Source organism: Agelaius tricolor, unplaced genomic scaffold (genome assembly GCF_023055355.1).
Source record: "Agelaius tricolor isolate 1412-34295 unplaced genomic scaffold, bAgeTri1.0.p SCAF_16, whole genome shotgun sequence".
Taxonomy (NCBI): domain Eukaryota; kingdom Metazoa; phylum Chordata; class Aves; order Passeriformes; family Icteridae; genus Agelaius; species Agelaius tricolor.
Genome location: NW_027269276.1, coordinates 13172470 through 13192508, shown reverse-complemented (window position 1 = coordinate 13192508; position 20039 = coordinate 13172470). Strand labels below are relative to the sequence as shown.

The 20039-nt window shown below is 40.4% G+C and overlaps 1 protein-coding gene across 2 annotated transcripts in view; it reads left to right on the top strand.

Annotated features, from left to right (window-relative positions):
• The first annotated feature begins 274 nt into the window (after positions 1-274).
• The window catches only part of NEDD4 (NEDD4 E3 ubiquitin protein ligase), a 51753-nt gene continuing 31988 nt past the window's right edge, over positions 275-20039 (top strand). The window contains exons 1-5 of one of the 2 annotated variants that reach the window (XM_071441585.1): positions 275-400; positions 10428-10501; positions 11997-12075; positions 13170-13208; positions 13654-13707. In XM_071441585.1, the coding sequence (XP_071297686.1) occupies positions 356-400; positions 10428-10501; positions 11997-12075; positions 13170-13208; positions 13654-13707 (291 nt within the window). In that variant the 5' untranslated portion in view covers positions 275-355. Of the gene's footprint in view, positions 401-10427; positions 10502-11996; positions 12076-13169; positions 13209-13653; positions 13708-18278; positions 19969-20039 lie in introns of those variants that run through there. The other variant, XM_071441584.1, reaches the window with a different exon arrangement.

The following is a 20039-nucleotide window of genomic DNA, read 5'->3' as shown; positions in this document are numbered from 1 at the left end:
ACCACCAGGAAAATTTTTAGAAAGGCGGCTTTATCCCGCCGCGGCCCTGGGTAGGGCTGCCGAGGAGGGCAGGGCGGAGCACGGCGCGGCTCCCACGGCGCCCTGAGGGGCGTTGGGGCTGAGGGCGGCGGCCACGCGCCCCCTCAGGCTGCCCGCGCGGCGCGTGTCTCCAGGCGGGGCGCGGAGCGAGAGCCAATCGGAAGGCGCCGCCGGGACCCGGGTGGGCGCGGCCGAGACTCCGCGCGCCAATCAGACGATGGGGAGAGGCGCGGGGCGGAGCCCGGGGCCGGCGCGGGGCGGGGCCCTGGGCGGGGCGTAGGTAAACACGGCGGCGGGGGGCGCGCGCCGTGCGGCCATGGCGGCGTCTCCTGCGGAGGTGTTCGGGCTGCCGGGCGAGGAGGTGAGCGAGGCCCCGGGCCGCCCCCCGCGCCTCTCGCTGCCCTCTCCGCGGAGCTGGGCGGCGGCTTCTCCGCGGGGCTGAACCCCCTGCGGGGCGGCTATTCCCTGCGGACCTGCCGCCGTGTGGTGCGGGGCGGGGGAGCGGGGTGAGGTGATGAGGGGGGTTCCGGCGGGATCAGCGCCCCGGTGCCGGCTGCCCTGAGCCCCGGCCCGCCGTAAGGTGGCGGCTGCCGCGCCGTCTAGCACCGGCATTCCTGGCTTCTCCCATTGGAAGCTGTGGAGCCTCCTCTATGGACGGAGGGATCCGCGTGCGCTCGCAACTTCCTCGTGACGGAGTGAAGCGGGATTTCTTCTCCCCCCACCTCTCTCTTCCCGGTACCGGAGAATCGCGCCTTTGTTCCGGGCTTTGTCACAGGCGGTGTGACAGAGCCGTGCGTGGATTAGAGCGGTGCCTGAGCCAAGGGGCTCATCCTAGCATTGCCATTAGCGGGAGTGTGAAAACCTGTCTTCGTGTCGGTGTTTTTTTGCAATAAACCCGTGGGTGACTGAAAGTGACTCCTGCAGTGGCCTCTGTCCTCAGGTCGTAGTTCCTGAGCACGTGGGTCTTTGGAAGGTGGCTGTGGCTGTACCTGTGACAGGGTGTAAGTGGCAGACAGGTGGGGGTGGCTGCTGCATTGTAACCGAGGCTTGTGCGTGGGCCGGAATATTGTGGAACTTTATCAAGAAGAAGGAGAGTCAGGTTTTTTTTTAAATTGCAGATGCAGGAAGACTAAAAGCAGTACCTCTGAAAGCTGTTTGGTGACCTGTGTGAAATGTCAGTAATATTGTCTTTGAGCCAACAGGATATTTTACCAAGATTGTCTTTGATCAGCTCTTTTTTGTGTTCAGGCAGTGATGAGCTCTGTGTCAATGCGTACTTGTTGCATCCATAATAGGAATTCGGTTTGTTAAAGCTCTAAAATACTTTTCCTTTTCTTGTTAGCATAGCTCTCTTTCTCAAGTCGTGCTTTATTTCTGGAGAAGTAACTTAAAAAGCTCTTGAATCACTTTTTTTTTCTTTATATTTGAATTACCTAGGATTTCTAATACAAAATTAGCACTCCATACTACAAGGGTTGCATAACACTTCCTATTGCAAGATCCTGTTTTCATTTGCTGGTAACTTTCTGAGGCTATGTAGTTGTACTAAAAGATTCCATGCCTTAGGCTCTCTACTTTTACATTGTTAAGCTTTGTTCAGTTTAGCTGCTTTGTAGCCTCCATTGCTGTGGTGAAAATGTTTTGAAATCTGGTTTAAATTTAACAATTCTGATCTTCTCTCAATCTTTTTGAGCATAAATACGTTCCTGTGGAACTGGGGGAAGGGAGGAAAAAGCATGTACAAAATCCATTAGATCTAACTTCTTCTGTAATCCAAAAGCTTAGCCAAACTTTTTCAAGTGACATATGTGAAAAGCGCAGTTTGTTTATGCTCAGAGACTTTAATATTCAGTGAGTACATACTGATTTGTGTGTAAAGAGTGTGTAAAGTTATCTTCATAGTTTTTGTGTGAGATTCTGCATGCCCAAATGACCAAACAAATGATCTTAGGGTTACAAGAAAACTGCTCTGCTAGCTGCTCTTGCCTAGGATACAAGAATGGAAAATTCTTTTGTCTTAACAGAGTTTAAGTCTGGGAGATTGTGTACATAGAAGCACAAGAAAAACACGGTCAGAAACCCAAGTCATATTGAAAGTATCATCAAGGACTTTTCTGTTGTCCCCCCACGTTGTTTTGCAGTCTTGTCATAGTTTGTCTGCACGCTGCTGCTTTCCCAGGGCTGCTCTGGGGCCTGTTCTGCAAGATGGATTTGCTTTGGGTGTAAATCAGAATTGTCTAAGAAAAGAAAACAATGTTATCTGCAAAACCTCTTGTTGCAGCTTTTGGATATGATCCTGTGGTAAATATAATAATTATAAATAAATTGTCATTCAGGAAGGCAGGTGAGGAGAAGTTGGTGTAATTGTTGAGGCAGTTGAATGCAGTATTAGTGTGGATTCCATCACAACTCAGGTTAGGCATTTATGACAGATTTCTTTGTTAATGGTGTAATAATCACTTGGATTCAATAAAGGATTGCTAATATGATGTTGCTGACACAAAAAGAAGCTGAGATAAAAAAGAACATGTAATTGAGTTTATTGTGTATACAGTGGGTTTGTGTATATGCTGTATGTAGGTTGAGTTGCAGTGCCTGAATCTAGCAGGTGCAGTTTTCCTTAATTTCTCTGGTTCAGTTTTTCTTCTGTCAAAGTATCCTGTCACCCACAGGACTTAAGGCTTAGTTGAATATTGAAATAATGAGCACTAGTAAGGTCAACATGGAAAAAACAATAGTTCTGTATTCAGAGCAAGGTCTTAGCAGTAGAAATCTCAAATGGAATGGAAATAAGAACAACATGTTGCTTTTTATTACCCTAGTAACTTTTTTTAAAGGGGAAAGGAATGCGATAAAATGTACTTCCTCCTTCCCAGCAGGTCGGACTCCTCTCGCAGCGCTCTCGGCCGCAGGCTCCCTGGAGCCATGGGGAGCGTTCCCTGCTGCAGCCTGAGGCGTGCCCGTGCTGGGCGAGCCCCCTGCCCTGCCCTGCCCTGCCCTGCCCGCTCGGGGTACATCTTCCTCTGAATGCAGCTGTTGGTTCGCACCCACAGGGGCCCGCTGGCAGTGCTGCTGCTGCTTGCCTTTGTCACAGCAGGGTTTTGGAAGAGGGGCTTTTCGAGTTAGTGTGGGGTTATCGACAGAGAACCCACCTCAGGCTCATTCGTCTAGTGTTTGTCCGATGTAGGGGATGGCTGAGAATAGGTCTGTGATTACAGTAGCCCCTCAGAATGATACTTGACCTCATGGCAGGACATTCCTACAAAGGTGGTTGCCATGAGGGTCAAGAGGAGGATGACTCCAACGTTTCAGGTTTCTTTGAAAGTACAAAACTTTCAAGTTATTAAGACTTGGATTTCTGTAGGTTAATCACTTTGATCAAGCATTTTCTAACGAGGTATTCACTTCCATTTACTGTATTTTTGTGACAATTGACTGCAGTACTAAATACAGTATTTTCTATCAGTAATTGTGGAATGCTCTTTCAAAGATTGAAGGAAGAATTATTGGTCTCTTGGCCAATGCATTGTTATTTCTTTGGTTACAGAAGGAATAATTTTTTTTCCAGTGGTTTGATGTGTTAAAAATGTAATTTTTAGAGAGTTGTCTGGTATCTATTTCTGTTTTCTATTATAATACCTGCTTGCACTGTAGGGCTTTGGAGTGGCATTCAATAAAACAACACTGATTGTCTATATACATGTGTTACACAGTTTAATGTACAGATGTCTGTGTGTCAGAGTTCCTACACTCCCAGCCTGAATCAAGGACTTCTTATTTTGTTGAGCTCTTTTTATGTTGCCCAGATAACATTCTGAGTTAGATAGGTTTTTAGATCTTTTGTATCTATTATGTGCAGTTGCTTTCAGGGATGAAACTAGAAATGGGAACTTCTCACAGGCAAAAATACACTTCTACGTGCATGCATTTGCCATTTCAGCTTGCTCAGTCGCTTGAGACCTGTCCTGTGTAGAACAAGCATTCTTGTTTACTGCAGGTTGCCTAAGATTTCTCATAGGCATATGGTATTTCATTCTGGAAAGCTTTAGATGTATTATTATGTTCCTTTAGGACCTACTGCTGGACTAGGTTGTTTGTGGTTATTTAGCTTGTAGCTGGTGAGCTGAATGCCCAGGATACATGGTTTGTCTTCTCAGCTTCTGCACACCTTACCCCACAACTCTTCCCATTTTGCTGTCTTTTGAAGGTGATGCTGATGAGTAGAAACATTTCAGACATGACTTCAGAGACTGGCATGGACTAATCTTTTGGATTGCCTCTGACAAAACCAGTAATGTTGTTTGGCTCCTTTGTGCCTGAGCTGGAGCAGCCCCGTGCTTCCATTCCTGTTCAAAGCCTGTGGTCTCCCCAGTGCCTCTGTACAAGGTACATGTCATATCTGACTGTTCTTATACAGGCACTCAGACAGAAAAAACAGACATTCATGTCTCTGGGCTTTAGAAAGGCTCTCAGTTTTTTTCTAGGCTGTGAAGGACTTTACCATTGCAAGGCATAGCCTAGCATCCCACATATCTTGATTAGTTGAGACTCTTGTAGAAATAGTGAAGCTTGCTGGCCTGTAGTCTTGAGAGGTTTCCTGATTTTGTTAGGAGTTTGCTTGCATTTTTTTGAACAGCAGTGTAATTTGTGTGGATCTGGTGGTTCCCAGAAGCTATTTTATGTCCCTCTGTTTGTTTTGTGTTGGTTTTTTAAAGCCTTTCCTTTACACGGAACTAATAAACACTGAGTGGGACTGTTATGGATACTGGGTTGCACATAGTGAAAAACTGTTTGGGGATTGGTTGGGGGGGTTTTGGATTTTTTAAAATTCTGTTGACAAATTGGGAACTCCATTAGTGGACTTCTGTTGTCTTGAATCCCTTCTTTAATTTGTAGTCAAATGCAGCTGTTAAATACAATCTGTATTAACAGCCAGTATTTCTTAATGGATGAGACTTTTGTATTTATGAGCACAAAATGCTCACATGGTACAATTAAATTCTTCTAGTGAATTCCTAAGACTGAGCTGTAACTGATGGAGGAAGTTAATGACTTTCATTATGTTTAAAAGACCAATTAATGTAGTTTTGTAATAGGAATCTTTGTGAATCTAAAACTGTTTTGAAATTTCTTCAAAGAAAAATGGTTCAACTCTGTTGGTCACTGTAGAGGGGACAGTGTTCTCTGGGCTGTGAAGCAATGGTCAGATGGGAAAGTCTCCTTCCCATTTTCCATCTCCTGGTGAAATGAAGTGATGATGCCAAAAAGGACTTGCTGTCATTTGGATGTCACCTAACATCTATGGCTGCCTCTCTTGAGAGGTCTGATTATTGCAGGAAGTTCTTTTCTCCACCTGAGGCTCCCCATTTTGTGGGAAATGCTTTCTTTCAAATGAGTACTCTATGCAGACATGATATGAATCTTAAGAAAGCTTTAATATATAGTTCCTGATATTGCCAGAATCTTTAAAGCTGATGCTGCTGTACTGTTTTATTGTAGTAATAAGCTTTGGTGCTCTTATCTTGGCTTCAGTGGTAGTTGATTCTTGACCTATCTAACAGGAACAAAAGAATAACAGGATGTTATTGCCTAGAGGAACTGTTTACTACCAAGTGTTCCCTGTTAGACCACTCAGTCATTTTTATATTGGCTTCCTCAAAAAAAGCTATCTAGTAGTCCAGCAGATATTACCATTTTATGTTTTACATTAAATTAACCATCCTGGCTTTGGCTATAGTCATCAGCATGTCACCATTTCTTGATCTGTGCCTTTTTTCTCACTCTTTCTTCCTGCTTATATTTGTCTTCTGCTCTCTCTTGGACTTCTGTCACTAAGGCAGGACTCATTCTCTCAGTTGTCTTTGGTGTTATTTTCCTACCATGTGAATTTGGAAAGTATGGGGTGAGGATGAACAGTTTGTTAATAGCTGTCCTTTGTAATTATTGACTGGAAATGACTGTAAGCCAGGCAAGACCATTCCAGTCTGAAGGTTGTGAACAAGTTTTGAACTCCTTATAAGGTTGAAATTTCTTTCCAAGTCCTGTTTTTGTGTCCCAAATGAACAGTTCAAGAATGCCTCATCTTGATGTATATTCATTGAACATAGGTAGTTTTGTAGTGACTTTTGTGGAATGAAACTGTCTTCTTCTGCAAGTGCCACTTGATTAGTTTGACACTTGTTTTGCTACTCTGAGAATACATTGTACAACTATTTTAAGGCATACATAAAAAGGATTTCTGTTTTATTATCTGTTCAAAGAATCACAGGCTGGAAAGCATTGCCTTTAAAGCTTTAGGTTACTGATTGTCAGCATACAGGCTCAGAAACCTTCTATTTCATCCCTTGTTACACAGTAACAAGGGATGAAATAACATCTGTTAGTAAATAGATTCATTATTAGAGATGGTGAAAATGGTGTGGTTTAGTAGTCCCAGCTATTTTGACTAGCATCTTGAACATGTACTTTAGAATATACTAATATGATTAACAATAAAGTAATGATAAAACCAGGAAGTTGATAATAAGATAACTATCTTGCTGACTCAGCTCGGAAAAGGATGTTTTGTCTCACTTAATCAGACCAAGACGTTTTGAATAGCTTAGTCTCTGTAATGTGTCTTAACCTTATTCCCCTACCCCATAACTTTAAAATACTATATAACCTCTAAAAACAATTTAAGCCTGAATTTGTTGAGAGGAGCCTAACAGATACAGACTGTGTGTAGCCACTCCCTGGCAGATTCAGTAGTTTAAACAATATTTCTTCTATTCACTGTTTTACCTGATTCATGTTGGATTACTTACATTCTCAGAGGGAACAGCTTAACAGTTCAGTTTTGACATTATTATATTCTTTTTGTGTTTGTTTTTCTGCCTCCAGCCTCTGGAATGGCTGGCAGTCAGAAGTTGTCAAAAGAAGCTGAAGGTCCTTGTTCCGTCTGTACAAACAATCCCAGTGCAAGGCTGTGCCCAGAGCTGCTGCTGCCTTTGAGGGCTGTTGTGTGCATGTCTGTGCTACAGAGCAGCTGGGTACAAGGGCACTAAACCTGGACAACTCCCTGTGTGTGCAAAGCAGCTGAGAGTGCTCAGTTTCCTTAGCTGTACAGGCAGGAGAAATTCAGATTGAGCCATTCAGGTTAATGTCAGGACTGCAGAAGCTTGGGTAGACATATCCAGGAAGAGACTCTTGAGGAGATAAATTGGTCTGAGAGAGCAGTCTCTTAGATAAACAGCAGGCATTGCTGGGGTGTTCCTGTTTACTGGCTAGGTGCCTGTCCCCTCCTCTGCCACCAGAACCACTGGAAGCATGGCAGTGGTGTAAAAGAGTAGCAAGGCAAGCTTGAGAGTGTCTGTAGTCATATGGAAGAGTAAAGGTACAGGCTGCAGCCTGTGTATTTTTTGGACTACAAAACCCCTCATGTTGCAGCTGCTGTGAATCTACAGGAGTTACTGATCCACAGTTTCTTGTATGTGGCTCTGAAGGAGGCAAATAAATATCTCCTGAGCAAAGGTGAATGAAGAGGATGAGGTTCAAAAATTGCCTTTCAAACCATGAAATTTTGATTTTCAATCTGTTCCTGGTGGGTGCCAGAATCAGGTATCCAATGCTTTGTCTCCGTGCAGAGCTTGCATGGCCTAATTTTTATGTGCATGAAATGAGCTTCAAAAGGTCCTGGAGCTCTTTGACTGTTCAGTGCTTTGTGGGATCAGTGTATTTGTGGCAGCTTTTTTGAGCTGTGGCAGCAGTTGCTCAGTAATTCTGCCATCAGTGAGTGAGGAGGAGAGGTTGTAGGGTCACAGGGCTGTATCCTGTCAGCAGGCTTTGCCTCCTCAGGATGTGTGGGGTCACACCACAGTGGCTCCTTCCACTGTCAGGCCCTTCTGCCTGTGTTTGGATCAGGCTGGCTGAATTTCCCCTGATGCTCATTGCACACTGGCCTGACCAGAGAACGGGGAACCTCCTATGTTGCGATTGTGCATTGCCCTTGCATGTTGGAAAGGAAGAAGTGGACCCTTCAGTGTCACCTATCAGTTTAAAAAATCCAAAAAGGGGTGTGGTGGCTTTTGGCAGTGAGAGTGGTTAGTTGAAAAAGCGAAAGTGAAAATGGAGATCTGTTGGGAACATTGTTGTGAACAATTAAGGAATTTTTAAAATTGTTTCTGTTAATCTAGAAAGGTATTTCTACCTTTTCATACCTTCATGGTGGTTTGGTTAGTTGTTCTGCTCAGCTAACTAAAATGCTGTAGCTGTCCTAGTTTGGCACTGACCCCAAATAAATAATAGCCTTTCTTTCAGCAAGGCATGTTTCAATCAACCTTCAGCACGTCAGCATTGGGTTTGTGGCTTCTAGTTTCCCGAGGCTATGTGCAAAGCAATTTGTCTTTCTGTGAAATAGCTTTCATATCTCTATTATGATACAAGTAAACAAACCATGTGATTAAGCCAACTTTAAAATCTCAGGAGCGTGGATCCTATTCTGGGATCACCCCTGTGTGGACTATACTGATGCACTATTAAGGCTGACTCTGGGATGCCTGTGCCCAAAAGCATCTAATTGTCTTTGCTTTTCTCATGCTTGAATAATGGAGCAAATCTCGTGGTCTAAGCAACTGAATGCAGAGACAAGAAAACCTATTTATCTTTTAGGGCTGTGTGTCCCATATCAGCATTGGCCCTTGGTCTTTTTCTGAGAAGGAAAAGGTGGGATTGTTTGCCAAACTGGTTTCTGTTGTTTGGGTCCCATGGGCTGTGACTGAGGACCATCCTCCTGTTGGAAGGGGGGTCAGGGTGCTCAGGGTGCTCTGGTGCAGTGCAGAGGTGCTCAGGGAGAGGGAAATGCACACATGGGCCTCTGGAATCATCACAGAAACTCACTGATGATGAATGCCACTGAAGCCAACTAATTGGTAGAAGATAAATTGGACATTGTTTTAGAATGTAAGATGGGTGGATTTGTTAGGATATTTGTTATATATAAAAATGTTAACAAATAGCTCTTCTTAATTTGATGCTAACATAATTTTTTGCTTATGTTTTCTTATATCTGGTCAGTTGTGTTGTTGTCATAAAACACATGATAATGTTGTGTACCTTAAAAGCCTGGTGATGACTGAGGATTTTGAAAGCCTGGGCCACTTTCAAGTGGTCAGTGCTGGGAGGGGTTGTCTGTTGGTCTTCCTTTTCTGAGCTCTTAGAGTTTCTAGTAGGAGACCATGTCCTTTGAGGTGAAGGCTGAAAATAGACTTGTGACTTGGCTGGAATTGACTTGGACAATTGATTGTTTTGTCAGTGGGTGGACATTGTAGATGTTCATCTCAGTTCTCAGGAAATCACCTCTAATTGTAGAGAGTGGGAGAAACTTGCTTACTCTTTTATTATTTAATTTTAATTAGTGGTCTGTTCTCAGTTTTACATTCTTAGCCAGTAGTTCCTGCCTCAGTATTAGGATGCAGTTCTCTCCATTGGCTTTAAGAACCATTCCAGTTGGGGTTGGTTAGGCAGTCTAGCCCTGTGGTTATATGGGAGGCCAATGATAAAGCATTCTTAGTGCTTGCTGGGAGTCTCCTTTAGAAGCATTTTCAATTGTATGTGGAATTCAGGAAGGCCCCAGGGAGAGCATCTCCTGCTTCACCCATTGCTTGTATCTGTTTAGCTCCTTAACCTAGATTGGATCAGCTTTCCTCACAAGTGTCTCTGGCCCACCATCTCCTACAAACAGCCCTTCATCTGGAAAGCTTTTTGCTCCAGAAACAATAATCATTTGTGTTCCTCCTCTGATACTGTCACAGCTGTTGGGAATTTTTTTTCCCCTCTTGAATTCAGTTCCTTATCAGATGAGCCATGTAGGACTGTGCAGCTGTATTAATTAACAGGAGAAGTGCAATTCCTTATGTCACTCCTGTGAAGCTAATTTGTATAATGTGTAATTAAAATATTTTTTTATTTCTTATAAAACTCATACCCTGCTGGCAGGTCATATCAGTAATCCTGATATTTTAAATATGACCTCTCTGCACTGTTTGCTAAAAATAGATGCAAGAATTTTTTGTTCTTGCATTTCTTCCAGAGTTTATTACTGCTTTATCTATTTTGATAAATTTGATACCCTTTTAATTCTTCCCAGGAAATAAATATTGTCAGAGTCTATTTCCCTCCCTCTGATGCATGCCAAGGTACCATTAGGTGAAAACTTCTGGGGCCATGCAGATTTGTCTGAGTGTTACTGATAGAGCCATTTCTGTCAGACAAAGTAACTGCATCATTTAGTCTGTAGTTTTCAGTGTGAATTCAAAATTATGCCCATAATTTCTTTTAGCTTTATTAATTGAAAATAGACCTGAAAAAGAAATCTGAATGCATCTTGAATATGTTCCTTTGTTTTTAAGGAGAACACACGAATTGTCCGGGTGAAGGTCATAGCTGGAATTGGCCTGGCCAAGAAGGATCTCTTAGGAGCCAGGTAAGAATATGTTGTTAATGTATTAAGGGACAGCTGCTTCTTTATTGTCCTTCTACAGCTCTTTAGTCCTCAGTAAATTCTTCTGTGCCTCTTGGAAAAAAGAGTCTGGACTCCTTCAACTGGCAACTTTATAAAACTATTAGAGACTATATAAACATGAAGATATCTGCTTTCATGTCCAAGAGTGACTTGGACAGATCTTAAGTGTTGGCAAAACAAAGTAGAGGAATGTTTTATTCTCTGCATGATAAAATAGCTCTGCCATGGAGGATAGATCCACGTCTGTGTTTCACTTCAGGTAGGCTGCAGCTAAAATAACTACAGTTAAAATAACTAGAGTTTAATTGTAGCCAGAGTTCTCATCTGTGCTTGAAAGACTTGGAATGAGCACAGTAATAAACACTGGTGGCTATGAGACTGTTTCAGCTCAAATTATTTGCAGTGGCTTAAAATTTAGCAAGGGAATGATCAGACTTGTGAGTTGGTAATTGAAATGCTTTTAGGATCTTGTGGAGTTGGCAAGTGGCAGAATGCATTTTGTGCTAAAGCCACTTTTGCTTCTGGCCTTTGTACAAAAGGTCTAGAAAAGTATTGATGGGTTTAGTACAAGTTCTGCTGTCAGCTGCCTTGGCATTTGTGCAGGAATGTTGTTATTTTAGCACAAAATCGCTGTGTGTGACATCAGTTTAGCAATAGAAAAAATTCTCTTGTGAAATTTGTATTTTTCCTAAAGCTAGACAGTCTCCCTTAAATTTTTGTTCATGTACAATTATTTTTTTTTCTTTCAAGCAAAAAATAGATCAGCTTTTCTCATCATAACTTAAATATGTGAAAACCATATGCTCTTTTACTGTATGGCAGACAGTCTTGGTCACCTTTTGTTACTACTCTGAGCAATTGAGTGCTTTGATTGTTCATGAAAAGTAGAAATTCATATAATATGTTGGGTTTTAGTACCACAGGAAAGGAAAAGGCAGTAGGACATTTTAAGCAGCAATATTGGGACATCTTCATTAACAGAAAAAATCAGGTTAAACTCAAACTCTGTCAAAATGATAGAACATTTAGTAAAATTGTTGCATGTTCGAGGAAGTACCTCAGATTCCAGGTTAAAAAAAGTTAAGATACTTTGAGATTTCTCAGTCACAACTGATTTTTTTCATGCTTGTCTTGTTGAAATGTGAGAGGATTTATTCAATCTGTTATCCTGAAATAACTATGAAAGAGGACAGAGAGTCAAATTGTACTGCTACACAGAATGGCATAGCTAATATGATCATTATCACTACTAGTGTTTATATTAGTTTTATCTCTAAAACTGTGCAGGAAATGATTGTAATTACAAATGTCTGTGGTATTTGTAAAGTAATTGTAACCCCCTGATTACATAACTGCTATAAATTTAAACCTTTCAAAACCTGACTGCTGATAATGGTGACCAAAAAGGGCATAGAGCAGCATACTACTCTACTTGTTTGGTTTTTTTCCCTACCAGTGACCCATATGTGAAAGTGACATTGTATGATCCAGTGAATGGAGCCCTTACCAGTATTCAGACAAAAACTATTAGAAAGGTTAGTCATCTTATCTGTGTGGGTGTGGTGGGGTTTGGTTGGGGTTTCTGGTATTGTGTTGAGGTTTTTTTGAAACAGACTCCAGAGGAAAAGTTAAAGCTAGAAGTCATGTGAGAATTCATGTATTTGAGTGAATGGATGTGTGGAAAAGAGTGTTCCATGGTCTGCTCAGTTTCTCTGTTTGTGGCATTATTGTGGTATTTTCTCTTCAGAAATTTTATTGAAAGGTAGAGGAAAAACTGAGGAATATAAGGTGAGTACTGATTGAAAACTACATCATTAATGGAAGTACTGCATTGTTCTGATTTTTCTGAGATCTTTAATGATATAAGAATCTTTCTTGCTTTACAACTTTTTATCTTTTTATGTTAAAAACACAAACCCACTTTGTTCTGTTTAAACATCAAATTGCACCGTTCACCTGAACCATTGTTTTTCTAGAATACATGCAGGAAAAAGTCAGTACTGCTAACTCAGTTTAACTAAAAATGAAGAACTGTATATATGAGAGGGAAAGCACTCTTCCAAATTGTTGTACTTGGATAGTGGCTCTGATTTATGTTATGAGATCACTCATGCATATTTTTCATTCCATTTGGTAATTGTTACATTAAACTATCTGTAGTATTTTTTAAAAGAATCCCAGCTCAGAGATGAGCTGAGCTGAGTGAGTTATGCTGTGTTTGGCCCATCTGTGCCTGGTCTGTGTAGTTGATGTTGCTTAGAGATTTGGCATTTGCTAAGAGCTTGCATGTAAGTAATGTGGGTGTTGAACTGAGAGGAAGGCAGTGATTATTACTGAAGGGACATCATCTAAATTAACTCTTTTCAAGTGTCTCATGCACTTTCTCTGCAACCATAGCATAGCCAATAGCTCACATACCTGCATAAATTATGTCCATTCTGCACTGCATTAAACAGTACAAGATTCCTTTGATTTTTACCAGCAATATCAAGCTTAAAGGTACTTTTTTCTTAAGTGGATTGTTACATGGAATAAAATGTGTAATGCATCAAAAATTATATGCAATTGTACAGAATTATCAGTATAACTAATGCTCTAATTTTTTTTTTGTTTGTTTCTCTGCACATAGTCTTTAAACCCAAAATGGAATGAAGAACTCTTATTTAGAGTAAGTGATTTTGTTCATAGCCTTATTACATGTTGGATATATTACACATTGGGAAAAACTACTCACTAGTCTCCCCACTTCAGAACTCTTCCCTAATTCGGAAATAACTCCACAATTAATGTTCTAAAAGGCTCACAAACTGCTTTCCTTAGAAATACTTTTGTTAACTCTGGGACTAATGTCAGATTTTCAGTCTTGGTGTTGCCTTCTTTATTCTGTGAATGTTTGAAAGCATGTGCATGGATTTAGAAACAGTTTGGGATAGTACCAGTTATGGCTTATTGGTTCTAGTAGAAATGCATTGCATAGTAGAATGGCAGCAGGGTATAAATTTGCTGTTTAATGAAGACCTTTGGTATTTCTTTCCAAAACACAGAGATTTTGCTGAAGACAAGTGCTGGAATTCAGTACATATGTTAATTATCACTATACTTCTTTTTCATAGGTTAATCCTCAGAAACACAGACTGCTTTTTGAAGTATTTGATGAAAACCGTTTGGTAGGTCTTTTTGTGTTCATTTTGCAGTGTATTAAAGACTTGAATGAAAGCAAGTCCATCAGGATTCAATGTGGGTAAAAAACCCACTCCAAACAACCTTAATTTCTATAATGAAACCTAAAGCTAAAGGCAGACCTGATTATTTATCTGACATTACCACACTCCTGAAGCTCTGAAGCAGTTATATTATTACTGTAAACTTCTAATGTGCTTTAGCTCATGAAAGCATCATTCTTTCATAGTGCTGTTCACATGACAGGACCAAATTCTTTGGTGATATTGAAAGCTCTGCATTGGATGTTTATTTTTCCCTACAAACAAAGCAGTATTGAGATGTGGTGTGAGAAGCTTCTTCAGTGTGTGAGGAGTAGCATCAAAGAAAGCATACACAGATTTTCTTTGGAAAGCTCAAGAAGTGAACAATGGATTGTGATCTTGTAGATAGGTGTCACTCTGAATGGCAGGTCACTGGTGAGGTAGAGCTGGCTTGTGCTTTTATCTCAGTGAAATCAAAATTCCTCCTCTGACCCAAGCTCTCATTTTGTGTCCAGATGTCTGATTACCTGTATTTGTCTGTGTGTTTCATTGTGAGTAAGCTTGTAGCAGTACAGTCATGACACTTGCATCTGTTTCACTGATGTTCCTTGTCACTAAGATAGACACCTTTCCCTTCTGCAGGAGTTTGGAACTAATGGAAGGGGTTGAGTGCTCTTGCAGGCCAAACACAGTTTCATTCCAAATAAGGGATCTCTTTGTGCTTTGTGCTTGAGTAGTGTGTTGGCCATGAAAAACATTCTTTCCTAAAATGCATGTGTTCAGTAAACCATTGTATCTTCTGTGAAGGTGCTGCTCTTCTGAGGTTGGGAAGAGTGAAAATGTGTGTAAATATAAGTGCAAACTGCCTAGAATAATGAGATTTAAGGAGGGAGCTTGTTTCTTAGTCATAGGCATTACACAGTCCCCAGGCCATTTACTACTTAACTGATGATATCACCTGTCCCAAGTATTCAATATATGATGTCTCTTTGATTTATTTAAAAGCAGAGTTAAAGGGAATCACAAGCACTTGTTCCTACATGGGGGGTTAAATGTGGTTTTTCAGGATGCTCAGATTTTCATCTGGACATAGTATTATGGGCTAGAACATATTCCTCACGACATCAAAGTACTCTGTCCATTGCATGTCTCGTTAGAGCATTGCTGCCACCACCTGGAAGCCACGAGGCATGATCAGAAAGTAGGGTTCTTGATTTTATGGGGGGAAAAAGGCCAATGTTTTCTTTCTGTTTTCCAATAGAACTCCTTCACATTCTTTCTCTAATCTAAATATACAAGTTGTTTGATCTGTTTGCTTATGGAGAGGAACCAGTTAAATATTTTGTTGGTATCAACTGGGAAATGGTGCTTTGCTTCCCATGCATGATTATATTTAGAGATCAAAGTGTCATGACCTCATCAGTCACTCTATAGTTCTGTAATAAAATCCCTATATTTTTCATTGTTTCCATCTCACTTGGTGAATGGAAAAGCCCATATCCCTATTTCTCTTCAGCTTGCTCTCAGAAACCATTTTTATCCCAAATGTCTTGGGTTGTTTTAAGTAAGAGAAATTGTTGCCTTAGCTATGATTGTTATTTAGTGTTGACAAGCTCCTCCACTTCTAATAATTCATCCTCACATGTCAAAAATCATAGGTGCCTTGCTAAGTAGCTATGATCAAAAGGTGTTTCATCTTCTGCTATTTTAGTGTTTTATTCTGTTATTTTCAGTGTTCTTTCATCTACCTACTGGATGACTGTTTAAAGTCTAAATGTGAGCAATCTGGTAAAATTGAAATATTCTCATATTTGTGTCCTACCAGTGGTTAATTTCCTCTTTACAAAATTTTCTTTCAAGTGCTTTTATTCCCTTTAACTTTTAGGGATAAATGGAAGCCAGAAATACCTGCTTGTTTTTAAGAAATGTTGTGTTCTTGAATACCAGCCTCAAAACCTTTTCTTCAGAGTGTAGGTTCAATTTCAGGTCTTGCTGCATTGGTTATATCACTAGCAGTCAGAGTTTTGAAATCTTCTTGTAATAGCTTTAAAACTTTTCAAAAATCACTTGTCTTGGATTTGCTAAAGGAGTGCTAAATCTCGTTTGTTCTGACTTGCAAATCCTTGGTAGAATAAAGGGCTTGAGTGGTTTGCAGAGTCTTTAATTAAGGTTGTCTTTAAAAACACACTAGAAAAATGTCAAGAAGAATGTGGAGATCACTTAGGAGATGAATCAATGTAGAGACCACACCTCTTGCTATCTGTCTTACAGTGCCTTGCCACAATTTAAGTATATTGCAAAGTAAGTGCCTAAATCTGTTATTGATAGTGAAGAAATTAATGATACTAAGCTTTGAATGGAACTATTGATATATTTTTAAAATACTAACTTTTAGTTTATTTCTATGCCAACTCTAGTTCAGCAACATTGAATTTAACACTTTAAAAGCCATTTTACATTGCCTGAGAAAGCTGCCAGTTGGCTGGCAATACCTATACAAGTATAGCTGAGGAAGAGACACATTTTGCTGGAATCTTAAGCCTTCAGTTACCAAATTATGTCAGTTTATTGTTTTGTTTAGGATTTCTTTAGTAAAATTGAACAAAACATTTCAGATCATCCACTGTGGGAGAAGGTAATGCTTTTACTGAAAGAAACCAGCACCACCAATGGTTGCACTTCACATCACACCAACATGTTATGAACTGTGTCACTAATATATTTGTTCTTGGGGAGAGAAGAAGCCTTAAGAAATGCATTTTTTACTTTTTGCTCACATATCTTAGGGTCACTTGCTGATGTTTTTGGTTTGTTTGATTTTATGGGTATTTTTTACTGTATTGCTTGAAGTACAAATGTGACTCTTTGAAACTGACCAAAAGAACCTTTCATGGTATTTTCCTTTCCTCTTCTCTCCCCATCCCAGTCCCCACCAACATATAACTTTAGAAGGAGTCCTGTTGGTTATAATGAAATAAATGAAGTGTTGTATTTGTTGGCTTTTTATGAATAAGCTAGTATTCATTTATTGCTGCATTCTAATAATGGAATTCAGGTAATGGAGGTTAAGTAAGCCCTGGAGTATAATTAGAAAACAAATTTGTTTCTTGCAAACAAGGTACTGTGAATTTGATTCTTGGCTCTTTTTTGGGAAGGAGGTATAAATGTTAATTTTACTGCCTTCTAGCTTAAAATACAGTAAAGGTTAAATAAATATGAAGCAGAAAAAACTCCTAGTAGTATGACCTATAAAAGTACAAATGGCCTAGTGTTCTCTTCTGTTTGTACTCTTTGAGCAGCACTAAGTAATTTCATGTTAGTGCAGTAGCATTCAGTACTGCATCATATATGGCTTATGTATTCAAAAGTACATTCATGGCCAAATGTTGGTGTTTTTCAAAACAAAACCCACAACAAAAATCCCACTTAACAGCAGGATTCAAGATTGTCTTTTATCAAAAGTCCCACTAGGTGCCAGCAAAGGACCTCTACAGATTATATGAGCCAGTGAAACATTTTGTAGGAATTCTCAATCCCTTTACTCTTGGAAGAATTTACAGTATATTAGTTTCTTGACAGGCTGATCATTTTCTTTAAAAAATGAAAATGAAAAAAAAAGGTTATGAATCTATGAGGCAGTTTGTGTGTATGTATACAGAATAGCTTTCTTCTGTAATTCTGTTTGGTAATGCTTTTTATCTCTGTGCATACTTAGTGTTCTAAAGTTAGTGTAGCTGGTCACATATCTGCAAATCACATTGAACTGTAATGAATGTGTCCTTACTCTGGGCTTCCAGCAAATAAGATGAGGTAGTTAGATTTGTAAGAGTAATTTTGTTTCTTTCTACCTTTAACAGCTGTAGTTAGAAAAGGTCAAACTAGAAATAAAAACAAATGCCAAATTATTAACCAGCAAAACTTTTTTTTGGCTCCTTTTCAGTTGTACCTCGTTTAAAATTATGAATTAATAAGCACAGAGGGTTCTACTATGTGCAGATCTTTAGAAAGCGTGATTGCTTAGCAGCATGTGGATTGCAAGATAATGCCAGATTGCTTTCAAGTTTTATTTAAATAGTGCAGAAAAACATTTTCTTAAGGGAGAGGAGGCTTATTTCACTAGTTTGTGCATAATTCAGACCTCAGCAGTTTGCTAGCATGGTTACTATTTGGAAATTCAATCCTGGACTTGATACTCAATTATATGGGACTTCATTCCTACCAACTTCCTGTAATTCTAAACCTATGGGTAAAAATATTAGCAGTCATACGCTGCTGAGGAAAGTACGGACACATTGACTCAGCTCGTGCAGCCGCAGCAGGCGTTGCTGTTTGCAGCCTGCAAGTTCTGGAAGCCTATTATAGCATTCATTTATGCAAATTCCAGAAGGTGCAATTGAAACAAGGTCAGTAGTGTTTGTCAGTGTGTCGCAGCTGAGGTCCTTGGAACATAAGTGCTTTTTAAATGAAGGCATTCTGACTGCAAGCAATCAACGACAGTCCAGAAACTACAGTTCAAGGAATGGCTGACTTATTTCAAGAGGTACTTTCTTTTAAAATGCTAGTATCTTGTAGAAATTAGGACAAAGACTGTGACTTTTATGGGCTTTTACTGTTGCAATGTACCAGCTCTGGGTTCTGTGCAGCTGCCTGTAGCCTTTCTGCTGAAGGATCTTTGTGGTTTTCATTTGCTAACATGCGTGGAAATGAGAACAAATGGCACGACGGTTAAGATTGCATTTTGCTACCCAAAGAAGCAACACAGACCCATTATCAGAGACCTCTGAAGATTTTTTGGATAGGAATAATTGTATGTACTTCAAAAAATCGCAGAGTTCTGCACCTAGCTTTACACAAGTGAAACTAATTCCTAGACAAGCTGCTTATGCACCTGTAGTGCAACAAGTAATTAATCCAGAGAAAAGCACAACTATTTCTTCACTGCAAATAAAAAAGAGCAGTTCACTGCACATTTCCTTGCAGTCTAGGAAGCAGAGTGGATGTTCTAGGTTTGGTGATGCCGTGGCTGCTGGTGAAGACACTTCATTCATTGGTGTTGGTAGCGAAGGGAGCTGCGGTGCTGGAGCCGTGTCTGACCATCGATCTAATGACAGCCTTCTGAGCAGTGCTGCTCTGGGCAGAGGCAGCCTCAGCAGCATTGCAGCAAGTGACAGTGGCTCGTTCAGCAGTGCTGGCAGTGACTACGGATCATGTGCAAGTACCACAAGTGATGGAGGTTCATATTCTAACAGTGTCATCAGTGACAGTGGCAGTGGCACTCTTTGGACAAGTGACAGTACTTTCTGTGGTAGTGTTGCACATGGTGACTCTTCATATAGAAGCACTGGAAACAAATGTAACCCCTCCAGGAGCACCTCATCTCAGGAAACACTGTACAGAAGTAATACTACTTTTGACCAAGATGCTTTGTCAGTGAGGAAGAAAACTAAAATTCCATTGCGACGTTGTTCATCACTGGTTATTTTTCCTAGGAGTCCTTCCAGTACTCCTCCAGCTTCTCCAGTAAGCTCCGGTCAGCCACCACACAGAGGCACCTATCAAACATCTCATAAATTAATTATTTCTCCTAGTGAGCTGGCACAAAAAGAAGATCAGACCATTTCCAAGGGATTCCTTTCAACAGCAGTCAATGGACTTAGACTGTCTAAAACAGTTTGCTCTTCTGGCGAGGTCAGAGACATCCGCCCACTTTATTTGAATGCATCATTACAGGACAAAAGTCAAATTTTGAGTGGTCCTCAGCAGGCAACTTGTGAAGAAGTACCTGATGGCTTCCCATGTGTTTCAGTTCATCTTAAACAAAGAGCATTTGCATCAAGCAGTGAAATGGTTAATGGCTCTTGCAGTCCAGAGTTAAATCTGCACTCTGGTACAAAATACCCTCATTTAAAACTGGAGCGTAGCACATCTGCATGTCTGCCCTCAAAAACAGATTCCGAATATCAGATTAATATCAATGAACCAGGAAGACCGAATGCACAGATGAGCAAAGCTCCCCATATTTTACAGAGAAGTGTTTCCTTGGAAGGATCACGCCAAAAAGTTTCTTGCTGCTTATCCAGCCTTAAATACAAGTGTCATAGTGCGAGGACGTCTCAGTTGCACATACAGTTCAATGCTGGGAATGAAGGAAAAACAACTGGTGTTAGGAAAAGATATGGAACCTCTAAAAGGGAAATGTCTAGCACTTTGTGGAGGCCCCAGAAGGTGAGTGTTGTGGTTTATAGAAAAATGTGATGCTATCTTAGAGTTGAAATTTAGCTGGAAAGTAGTAAAAG